Below are 12,197 nucleotides of genomic sequence, written 5' to 3' on the forward strand. Positions count from 1 at the left end.
AAGAAGAGCCCACCGCCTTTCGTGGGAGTCTGTTCCACTGCCGAACAGCTCATAACTGTCAGAAAGTTTTTCCGAAAGTTTAGTTGGAATCTCCTTTCTTGTAACCTGAAGTCAATGGTTCGTGTCCTATCTTCCAGAGCGGGAGAAAACATGCATGGTCCCTCTTCCATGTGACAGCCCTTGAGATATTTGAAGATGGCTATCCTATCTCCTCTCAGTCTCCTCTTTCCCAGGCTAAACACACCCAGCTCCTCTATGTTGTTATGATATATATCAGGGATGGCCAACTGGTTGACCGCGATCGACAGGTCGATCCTCCGTTGATTGTGGTTGATTGTGGTCTCATTGTACTCCGCCGGGGAAAAAGATCATCCGGCCCTGTCCCCTTGCTCTGTCCTTCATTTGTGCACAACTGCAAAAGCCGAAGACGCCGTTATCGCTGTACGTATGTGAGCAATTAATGGCTTGACTCCCCCCAAAAGAGAATGGAAATTGGGATCTCCCCATGGGTAGATCACTGCAATTTTTCGCCCTAGGAGTAGGCTGCAGTCTTTTGGGAGTTGGACGTCCCTGATATATATCAGGCTACACAGGATCTTTTTCGATCAGCTACTGCCTGATCTTTTCAAGTAGAGAAGCCAAGAACACAGGACAAACGTAGCACTCCTGGGCATAAGAAATGGTTTGGGTGTGAAGCAAATCAATGGGCAGGGCACCTCCTGCATCTGCTACATCCACTCCCTGATGTACGCTTCACTCTGTGGCCTGAGCAACTCATTTGTTGTGTCTGGGAAAAGAGGAAACGACCACAGTTGCCAGATAGCTCCAAGGTATCATCCTTCATCGTTCCTGCAAGTGAAGTGGGTGTAGACCTTGCAGGTGGTGAAAGGGGTGTTTACTCGCATATGTACCCAGAAGAGCTTCAGCCAAAAGGTATATTTTATGCCAAAAGAGGGCTGCTGATTTTGCATAATCATTTAGAATGTGTAGCACCCAGGAAATCTGAAAACATGTCCCAGTGTCCATCAGCTGGAGAGCTGAAAGTCAAAGTGGGCCAAACTGAGCTGGCCCCAAATTATATCCTCCAGAGATTTGTAGACATTCAGCATGTTTCCTGCTTTAATCCCCAGGAGAGGAAGCATAATGTCTTTGGTGGGGACGGCCGTTGTTGCTCGCATACAAATCTGTAACGGCTACAAATTTGGGTTGCAACTGATGGGGGGTAATATTGCAATGCAGTTAAAAGACTTGCCCTCTACTCCTTATTGGGCAGGAGCTTTTAATGCATATAGAAAAGGTTAGCTTTTTTAAATTAAAAACTATATAAAACTATGCATGGGGCAGAGAAAGTGGACCCAGAAAAGTGCTTCTCCAGCTCTTATGACACCGGAACTCAGGGCCATTCCATGAAGCTGAATGTTGGAAATGCATGTGCAGGCAAAACAAAGTACTTCTTCACATAGCTAAACTCTGGCATTCAAATCGCAGCTTGGAATTTAACAAAGCCCCCAGGTAGCAGTTGCGCATAGTTCCTTGGGAGTAAGTCCCAGTGACCTTAATAGAATTTACTTCCAAGTGAGCATACATGCAGGAAAGCTATCTAATCTTATGTACTTCTTAAAATACCAAGGGAACCAGCACTTGTATCCCATGCTGCCAACCACGGGAACAGCAGACTTCTGCTTGCCCAATGAAATTTCAGCCTCCTCCCCTCTCCCCGCACACTCTAGGCTTGGGGGGCTTCTTGGAGAAGATTTGCAGGAGGCAGGGGAGAAGGGCAAGAGGAAGTACCATTACAAAAGCAGAACATGGCACATGCAGCATTAGATACAACCCAGAAGGTATTTTTAATGCTGGTACTAGACAGTATTCAAGGGTTGTTTCCGGTATTCACTATAGGTGGAGTGCTGATGTTTTAACCTAAAAATGTGATCGATGTCTTTGCCAAAAAGGACAAAATACAGGGGACCTCTTTCAGGGACCTCCCTTTAGCTACAGCTCCCTGCTGAGTGTACAGTCTATGGGAAAACCCAGGTTTACTGTGTAGTGCACAAAGTGGCTCCACAAAGAGAGAACAGGCAAAGCTCTATCCAACCTCCCCTGTCCCAATCTTTTCCGAACTTCAAAACGAAAGCAACTCGGCTTACTGCTTATGCGTCTGATGCTTCACTGAACGACATTGGTGCCCCTTTAGCTTAGTTCATTGAGAGTATGGTTTTTTGTTTTTCAAACTGAAATATATTACGAAGAAGCACCAGCTAACTTTACCGTGCAGTTCCTGCTCGCTTGACTTTGGGCTGCTTCTTGCTCTGCGTTCGGTTTTTTTCACGACAGGCACGGCTGCTCCTCCTCCTCCCCCTCCCCCGTTCGCGGCTCCATTGTGAGCCTTGATGGTGCCATTGTAGACTGGGGAACAGTTTCCTAGATGGCTCTTGTAGATGGACGAAGGGGGGCTGTTCAAACGGTTTTGGCGATCGATCTGCCGTTCTTTGATTTTTTTGTGCGGTGGTTTGTTGTACTGATCTTCCCTGGTTATGTAACTGGACATTCCATATAGTGGTATAATCTCTGAAATTTAAAGAAAAGAAACAGGTTCAGCTTAGACTCCAAAGCCAGCTTCATCAGCACTCATTTAACCACCATAATGAAAAACACTGCTTGCGTTCCCACATAACACTAAACTTACCAGGACCGTGAGATTTCCCGAAGAGGAGGTTGCAGCTGCTTTCCTCCTCCCAAGCCCTCTTTCCTGCTGAGTTGAGCTAAGCCAAGACTTGGCTTAACAAGTCATCCAATCCAGGAGTGGTGGTGAAGCTATAGGTCTCACTAACCATGAGCTGTAGCCAAGGACTGTTCTTGGTTAAGGAGACAGCATGACCACAAGTCCCAGCTTAGATGAAATGCAAACCAAACCTTGGCTTGGTTCAACACAGTGCAGCGGTAAAGAAAAGACGGAGGAAGGAACAAAATGGAATCGTGCTCCATGTTACTGTTGAAGCTTCAACAAGTACTTGTTGTTTGCATGGTGTTATGCCTATCGGTGTGGTTGCTCGAGAGCGATCAGGCCAGATCCCTCACTGGTCTTTTCAAAGGCTTTATTATTGGTGCAAAAACATTTACAATGCAGAACGCCTCTGTTCCATGTCTTGCTCAATCACTAGCAGAATCTGAGAGTGGGCGGTCCTTAAACTTTCCCCAGCAGAGTAGTCTCTTGACCCCCAGCCGACACCTCCCCTCTCTGCGCGAAAGCTTACTGCGCAAGGAAGGCTTGGGTAAAGGGGGACCTCCCCCCTCCCCGCTTTGCTCAGGCAAGGTGTCCTGGCACTACTTTGCACCCTCCGAGCCCTGCAGCTCTTCCCCACTAGAGGCATGGCTTCCTTCCTCCGCTGAGGAAGTGCTGCTTCCCACGATTTTCGGAGGCTCTCTGTAATCCATCTCCCCTTCCTCCTCTCGCCTCTGAGCCAATGGCAGTTCCCTGACACATGGTAAACAAGTTAGGTTTACCATGCCATGTGAATCAGATCACTGAATACTTGCATCCTATTGACACTGTACTCTTCTAAATACAGTGGTACCTCTGGTTACGTACTTAATTTGTTCTGGAGGTTCGTTCTTAACCTGAAGCACCACTTTAGCTAATGGGGCCTCCTGCTGCCACCGCGCTGCCGCCACACGATTTCTGTTCTCATCCTGAAGCAAAGTTCTTAACCCGAGGTACTATTTCTGGGTTAGCGGAGTCTGTAACCTGAAGCGTCTTTAACCTGAAGTGTCTGTAACCCGAGGTACCACTGCACATGCAAATGCTTCAGCGTCAAGTCAAGGTGTCTCATAGAGCCAGTAGGTCAAACCTAGAATATTTTTTATTTCAGGCTTTCAAACATAATGTCAGCAAGAGCCCTAGAAATGCACATGCCTGAAATTAACATTTTGCACCATGAGCCAATTCTGATAATCTTGCCCATTCTTGTCTAAAAATGAAACTGGCCATCCTTTAATTTGAAAATGTCCTCCGAGCAAATGCAGCCAAGAACCGCAGGTGACCACAACAACAGATGTTTTGTTACAACTTGTACCGTATCTTCACTGAAGTAGCTGAGAGGGAGGGAGGAGGGCTTTCTTCAGTTAGTACATTCATACGTGGGCACCTCCTTTGATAGATCCCGGTCATTCCTTTATATATTTAGCACATTTGCATCAAATCTGTGAAGAGCACAGAATATGCTCATCCATGCACATCTGCTCAACTGCAAAACACATCTTCTGTAGTTGCAGAATCTGGGAGATATTGCAGCACAAAATGCTAGAGTTGTGAGCATAGCTTATATAATGATACGTGGACTTTTTCCAAACTTGCTCCAGACCTAAAAGCATATCCCAAGACCTAAAAGACTTTCAAGCACCGAGGAATGAAATGGAAGACTACTATTCATAACTCTCTGCATGGCAAAGCTATGCCTCTCATGTCCTAATTCTAAACACATGTCAAAGGGCTTTATTTCCATAAATTATAGGTTGGGCCAAGTCAACCTTCACCTAAATTTACTGTGCGGCATCTGAAACTCCATGGGGAGGCAGGAGCCTTTGACCACAGGGTTAAGCTCAGCATCATGGCATTGCCAGTTCCTCTGCAGCCACATGGAAAACGAGCGGTAATGCCAGGCATAGCTGTATCTACTGCACAGCTCATTAAGGGCTACACCAGAGACCCTGCTCACAATTCTCTCAATGAAAAAGGAGGTAAGAAATGCTATGGGGAAACTGTGGCTTTTCCAGTAATGGCCCCAAATATATGCAACAGCCTGCTCACGGAGCCCCTCTGGATCCCAGGCTTATAGACTTAGGAAAAATGTGCTTTTGTTGGAGGAGTTGCTTATTTATAGCTTTTATAAATCTCAGGTTTTACGTTGTCTACTGAGTATTTTAGAGGCGAGTATATCGCCATAACAAATTGTGATACTTCCATTGTGTTGTTTCATTCATTCATTTAATAAATGTGTATTCTGCCCCATACCTGTAGATCTCAGGGCAGTTTTATGAAAACAACAGTTGATAGTGAAGCATTTTCATCTGCACCAAAGGCTATATAGCTCATGGGACTCCCCCCTAAAGGAAGCAGCAATACCATCAGTGGGGAAAATGAGCTCTGAAAAGCTGTGATCATTCAAAACACCTGGGGCAAAGGGACCCAGCTCAGGGGCAATAGCATCGGCTTTACAAGTAGAAGGTTCACAGATCCAATATCTGGTGTCTCCAAAGCATGGCTAGCAGAGACCCCTGCCTGAAACCCTGGTGAGCTGCTGCCAGCCGGTGTGGGCAGTACTGACCTAATGGTCTGACTTTGTATAAAGCAGCTTCCTATGTTGAGAAACTCACTGCAAAATCCCTGCTGCTGTTTTGAATTCTACCATTTGGGTATGACGCAGATTAACCACATCTATCAGAAACAATTCTGCTCTCAATTGCTTTCAGTTGCATGTCTTGCATTCTGATGACATTATCATAAATGGGAAAGGGTCTCCCTTTGCAGCACACATGAAGAGGAGCATCTCTGATGCAGGAATCTGCTCAAATCTCTCTCACACAATAAGGATGGCCCTGTTACCCTCAGGGACCATGAGACAGTTTCACAGTGACCCACTGCACATTCTTTTCCAGAAGCAGGCAAAAGATTGTTGTTGGGAGTGGTGTGTTTTTTGCAAAATAAATAAATGACACCTCTCGTCTTTTCCATTTTTGAGAAGTCACCAGCATGACTTCACATGACACGAGGGATAAAGGTGCTTTGTCTCTATTCATTAGTGACAAAACAGGGGACTCGTGTTTGCTTCTTTCTGACAGTGGTCCTTGCCTGGAGGGCAAGGCTTGTCGGATCTAATTTTCTTTGCTAACCTGACTGCAGCTGGCTAAACACAAATGCACCGGACAAGCACAACCACCACCCCTCGCCCGGATAGTAGGGAGCCTTGGTCCTGAAGAGTCCCTCAGACGCTTACCCAGCCTCTTTCTGAAGGCCTCCAAGAAAAGCGATTCCCCATTTATGACAAGCTATGCCAAAGGCTGGTCTTTTCTCGCAGCCCCAAACCAGATACCCAACAGCAACTTTCAGGCAACTAGTAAGCAGAAGCATCTTACCTCCAACTCCCCTGGTCTTATAATTAAGAATTTCTCCCTAATGCTTCATCGAAAGCAAATCTCCTGAAGTCCCTCCCAGCCAGCGAACCCCTAACAGTGCTACAAAGCTCTAAGACGACTAGAGTCGCGAGCAGCAGCACTCCTCTTCAGTGTGAGGAACTGAGATATGAAAGCTAGGAGCTTAATGGCACCTTAAACCTAGATTATGGCCGCAACAACAGAATGTCTAAAGGTAAAGGGTAAAGGGACCCCTGACCATTAGGTCCAGTCGTGGCCGACTCTGGGGTTGCAGTGCTCATCTCGCTTTATTGGCCGAGGGAGCTGGCGTACAACTTCCGGGTCATGTGGCCAGCATGACTAAGCCGCTTCCCGCCGGAGTGGTACCTATTTATCTACTTGCACTCTGACATGCTTTCGAACTGCTAGGTTGGCAGGAGCAGGGACCGAGCAACGGGAGCTCACCCCGTCGTGGGGATTCGAACTGCCGACCTTCTGATCGGCAAGTCCTAGGATCTGTGGTTTAACCCACAGCGCCACCCGCGTCCCGAATGTCTAGGTACACTTTACTATAACAAAAATACAAAGCTGAAAATGAACGAACTGCAGCTAAAATATTATGTTCATTTTTCACCTGGTCTAGTCCGTCCCCTGCCCATACCCCTAATATTCTTAGGAGGGTCTCTTCTCCAGTCATCAGAGAGTAGATGGAAGTGGGGAGGCAGAAAAAGGTCCCCTTTCCTTCCGCTCTGCAGTTTTAATCTGAAATCTTAGGCGCAGTACTGTGCCCAGAGCTCAGAAACTGCTCACGCTAATGAAAACCCTGTTGCAAAATGCGCCTAGGACAACGGGAGTTTCGAACGCTGCTCCTCTTATAGCTGAAGGGGCAAACTGCAACATTTCATGGCAGGTCCTGACTTGTGCAACTTCAAAGCCTGGTATTGATAATGAAGCAAATATTGCAAACATTAAAAAAAAAAATCCCTTCCCTGTAATACACCTGTAACTTCAATCAGCTTTGTATTGTACACATTTTGTTTCTTTTTTAAAAAAAAAATGTGCAAAATACGATCATGCTGGGGGAAAACAGCAAAATACACGGAATCTAGATGGTTGAAGAGGCTCACTGGGTAGGGCAGAGTCACTATGCTTGATTCCCAAGAGTTAGGTGGCTGTTGCTTATAGGAAGGAGAGGGTGATACAGAAAGGAGGGCAGCATGGTGGAAACGCATTGGCAGGATGCTGGATCGGCTCTGCCAGTGTGTTTGCAATGTGCCCATCTCCCTGTTAGCCTCAGCGACCCACCTGTTGGGAGGCTAGCATAGAACCCAGCGAGCTGCTTCTGCTAGGCTAGAAACCCCACACCAGTTGTCCTCTTACCTTGCTCTCCGTAGATTGTAGGGGGGAGATGATGCTGAGGGAAAAACTGGGGTGGCATGTCTCCAGGCCCAGTCACCGGTGGGTAGAAAGCCGTATGAGAGTTATGAATGAAATGCGGGTGGTGAGTAAGATACGGGGGTAAGTGGTGGGTCGGAGAAATGGCGGAAGGGTAGCTGGGAGGGTAGCACTCCGGAGACTGAGGTGTGACCACCACCCTGCGAACACCCGTGTTGTCTTCTATTACCTGCAAAAAAAGAGGAGGCAGCAAGGTTGATATAACGGATGCAATTCGCAGGTGAAATAATTTTAAGACGCACGGATTTTATTCCCATTAATAATAATAAAAAGCTTTTCATGGTTAGTAAAAATAACGTCCATATCCAAGCGCCAGCACTTCTGGTGGTAATGTCGTTCACGGCAGACACTCAGGCAGCCACACAAATTACAGCAAGGCATTCCGTAATTGCTTTATCAATGGAATTTTGAATGGAGATCAAAGGAAAACCGAAATACGTGCACCAGCGGCCCCTTTGAATGGACAGACCTTGCCTTATTCATGAACACCGAACAGCACGGACATAGCTAACGGTGAACAATGCATTATTTATTTGCAACAAAACAAAAAACCCAAAAGCGTGAGAATCCACCATTTTGGATAAAGGAGCTATAATGGGCAAATGATAAATTAGGATCGAACTCTGCCCATCTGTGGATATCCTACCTGAGAATACCCCTAATCCTAGATCCAGAGCTGACCCCTACACCTCTTTTTAATTAAATCAGCACAGTCACCTTCCACATGTCCCTGAAGCACACAAGATATGCCTGACGTCTACTTTGTACTGCAGAAAGCACCCAGTTCCAAGTTTTAGTTGGGGGAGTGTTAATAGGGTTCATGTCCCATAATGGGCATCTCCTTGGCCACTGTAAGAATAAAAGGTTGGACTAAGTGGGCAATTGGCCTGATTTAGCAGAGATCTTCTTACGTTCGTGCTTAGCTCTCCCCACAGAAATCAATCGCCAAGAACTAAGTTTTGGCTAGGCTATGCCTAAAGTTTTTGACGAATAACGGTATGTTACTTTTGACTCTGGGTATGTTTTGGGGGAAAGTTCTCTACGCGGAGATTTAAAGTTTATAGTCATGTTTCTAAAAGGTAAATTGTATTTTCATTGTGACCTTGGGAATTAACGGAGACTCAATACATTTGAACAGATTTACCCAAGACTTCATAAAGAAATCATATCTGCGTTTCCTTCAGGCTTAGATAATGTTCTGTCTGACTTAACAGGTTCACGCAGCCCGGCACTTCGAGTCTATATAAGCTATGAGTTCCTCCCACTGTCCATCCCAAGAGAACAAGGTTTTCTGGACTGTGTTGGAAACAGAGCTGGGCCAAAAAAGGAATCACTTTTCATGAAAACTTCAGCCAGCTTTGAAAAGTATAGCCCCCCACCCCACCCCACAACTTTCAGTGAATGTTGAAGAATAGGTAAAACATAGGCCAACTTATTCATAGCCACTTTTACTTCTGGGCAACCTTATGAAGGCCACATGCTGGTGGGGCCAGAGGCAAAAGTAGGAGGTGCAAAGAATCATAGAATTGTAGAGTTAGAAGGGACCTCAAGGGTCATCTAGTTCAACCCCCTGCAGGAACCTCAGCTAAAGCATCGATGACTGATGACCATTCAAACTCAAATGTAAAAATTGTCTTTCCACAGTAGGGTAGTTTCTACATATAAACACCCACCCACCCCTTCCTCTTTATGCTCTACCCAGATGAGCAAAAGGCATTAACAGAATTCAAAGGCCCATTTTAGCCAGGTACAGACAATAGGGATGCAACAGTGGAAACACAGTGAGGAGGTGTGGTCTGGGGAGATGGGGCATGGCTTAGAAAGAGGCCCAAGGGTCAGAGGGCAACATCTGGCCCCAAGGTTCTCCACTCCTGCCCTACACAAAGCAATTCAGCAGAGCACTCCAAAGTTGACACCACCTCATATAGTCAAGTAATCAAGCCAAGAGAGGACATCCACACTATGGCCACAAAGCAAACTGACTTGAGCAAACCAGAACACACACAAAAAAACCAGCACCTCAGCAAGCAAAGAAAATACAACAAATAGAAGGGACTCTGTATTGACACCCTGTGAGGTATGTTTTCGAACTTCTGGGTTGCAACTAATTATATTAAGCATATATATATATACAGTGATACCTCGGTTTTTGAAGGTAATCCATTCCAGAAGACTGTTCGAGTTCTGAAAAGTTCGAAAACTGAAAACTCAACAGCCGACAGCTAGGCCTCAGAATCTTGCACTCAGCGGAAGCCCCGTGGCATGTTCGACTTCTGAGGCATGTTCCAAAACCAAAGCATTTATTTCCGGGTTTATGGCGTTCAAAAGCTGAAATGTTTGTCAATGGAGACGTTCAAAAACCGAGGTACCACTGTATATATATAGCACTATCAAAGTACGGAATGTTTTACGGAATGGGCAGCAAGAAACAGATCATTGGCTGAAAGTAGCTTACAAAACGAAGGCTTCAGCAGTGAGGAGAAACACAGGCAAGGCTGGAAAGAGACAGAGGTGGCTTCTCCATTCTTCTTTGTGTTTCAGAAACAGGGGGAGTTGAGGGAAGGGAGATCTTCGAGGAAGAAGCAAAGGATTGGGGAGGATCGCAGAGCAGTTGGAGTCCCCATCCCACAACCCCATAAATATTGTGCCCCTTTCTGCTTTAAAGAGGCTCTACAGCTGTTCACAGCAAAGCTACAGGGAACCAGGCAGAGGGCCTTCTCAGTTGTGGCACCCACCCTGTGGAACGCCCTCCCACCGGATGTCAAAGAGATAAAAAACTACCTGACATTTAGAAGACATCTGACGGCAGCTCTGTTCAGGGAGGTTTTAAATGTGTGATATTTTAATGTATTTTTAATCTTTGTTGGAAGCCACCCAAAGTGGCTGGGGAAACTCAGCCACATGGGCGGGGTACAAATAATAAATGATTATTATTATTATTCACCTGCTGATGGTCAACAAAGCCCACCTTGCCCCACACAAGGCAGCTGTTTCTGCAGATCATTTTCCTAGGTCACTTCAACCCAGAGCTTCAGTCAATGGGCAGCAAAGGTAACATTTGAGGCTAAAACTCCATAGTCCAAAGGGTTGGTGGAACAAAATGGGGTGGGGTGGGTTTTATAGCTTTCACCTAATAGGCCTTGTTATTTCTCCACAGGGGTATCTGCTTTCTGCCTGGCTCTCGAGACGCAGCCTTCCGAGGGCCGACCAAACCGAAGTCAAAATATGTTTTCGTTCACAAGCTGGAATGTTCTTATTTCCTTTACATCCTTGTCATCCCAGTGCCAAAACAAACAGAAGGCAAATTAAATAATCACTCAATAGTCCTATTAATTACCGACATCGCTGGGCCCGGGCAAGAGCAAATAAGGCGAACACAGCTATTATAACATCAGCACCAACAAACAACAACAGAAAAGCTACACCAAGTGACTACTACGTGCTTCAAGCTGTTACTTGGTATGAAGTCATTTGAAAAAACAGAACATTCGTTTTCCACATGGCGGGAAGTATGTTTCAATTCAACGGGGAGAATGTGGGGCGGGGGGAAGAGAGAGAGACAATATATAGCTTTTTCTATGACTACACGGCCAGCTGCTATATTCAGATGTTAAAGGGCTGATTTTACAAAGCTTACTCTTCGTGGTAATGTAGAGCAGCCCTAGATGCAAGAGGAGGGAGGAAGATCAGATGGGGACGTCCAAATGGACGGTCCAGGGATAGCTGGGAGAGATCTTCCCCTTCTGCCTCTATCTAACCCTAACCCTGCGGAAAGCCATCTAATTAGACTTTAATTTGATTTTGACCTGTTTTTAGGAGGTAATTTAATTACTGTTTGATTTTATTCTAATGTTATACAGTGGTACCTCGGGTTAAGTACTTAATTCGTTCCAGAGGTCCGTACTTAACCTGAAACTGTTCTTAACCTGAAGCACCACTTTAGCTAATGGAGCCTCCTGCTGCTGCCACGCAGCCGGAGCACAATTTCTGTTCTCATCCTGAAGCAAAGTTCTTAACCTGAAGCAATATTTCTGGGTTAGTGGAATCTGTAACCTGAAGCGTATGTAACCTGAAGCGTATGTAACCCGAGGTACCACTGTATATCTGATGATAGCCGCCCTGAGCCCGAATTCGGCCGGGGAGGGTGGGATATAAATAAAAGTTTATTATTAATTATTATTATTATTAGTCAGAGAGGAGGAAGCAGATCTGCGAACCCTCTTCCCCATTCCTTCTGCGGAGTTCCATGGGCTTTGACCAGCCAGCGGGAGGGAGCCAGAGGCATTTTGAGCTGGAGGCAAAGAGGAAGTACACAATTTTGTCACTAAGAACCCTGCTGGTGCCTTCATAGGTGGGATCAGGTCACCACCATGAGGGCTAGAAGCTTGCGCACAAAAAGAGAGAGAAGGCAGGATGTTGAATTCCGTGTACATGTTTGAAATGTCACATCCCTGCCGGCACCCGAAGTCTTTTGCTGAAAAAAGCATACCTGTGATATATAACCTGGAGGCACATGTATGGGAGGAATAGATCCATTTGGCGACATCATGGGAACCTCTGCGGGTCCTGTGAAGATAGAAAGAGGAAAAACCAAACGATTAAGATATGCTTTA

The 12,197-nt window shown here is 45.9% G+C and overlaps 1 protein-coding gene across 3 annotated transcripts in view; it reads right to left on the minus strand.

Moving 5' to 3' along the window:
- Nucleotides 1–12,197, minus strand: part of FNDC3B (fibronectin type III domain containing 3B) — a 298,646-nt gene that overhangs the window by 102,585 nt on the left and 183,864 nt on the right. For all 3 annotated transcript variants that reach the window (XM_083613137.1, XM_083613138.1, XM_083613139.1), the window contains exons 4-6: nt 12,074–12,150; nt 7,510–7,753; nt 2,269–2,568 (exon numbers count right to left, since the gene is read on the minus strand). In XM_083613137.1, coding sequence (XP_083469263.1) covers nt 2,269–2,568; nt 7,510–7,753; nt 12,074–12,150 — 621 coding nt within the window. The remainder of the gene's footprint in view (nt 1–2,268; nt 2,569–7,509; nt 7,754–12,073; nt 12,151–12,197) is intronic.

This window comes from Podarcis filfolensis (genome assembly GCF_964270895.1).
Source record: "Podarcis filfolensis genome assembly, chromosome: 5".
NCBI lineage: Eukaryota > Metazoa > Chordata > Lepidosauria > Squamata > Lacertidae > Podarcis > Podarcis filfolensis.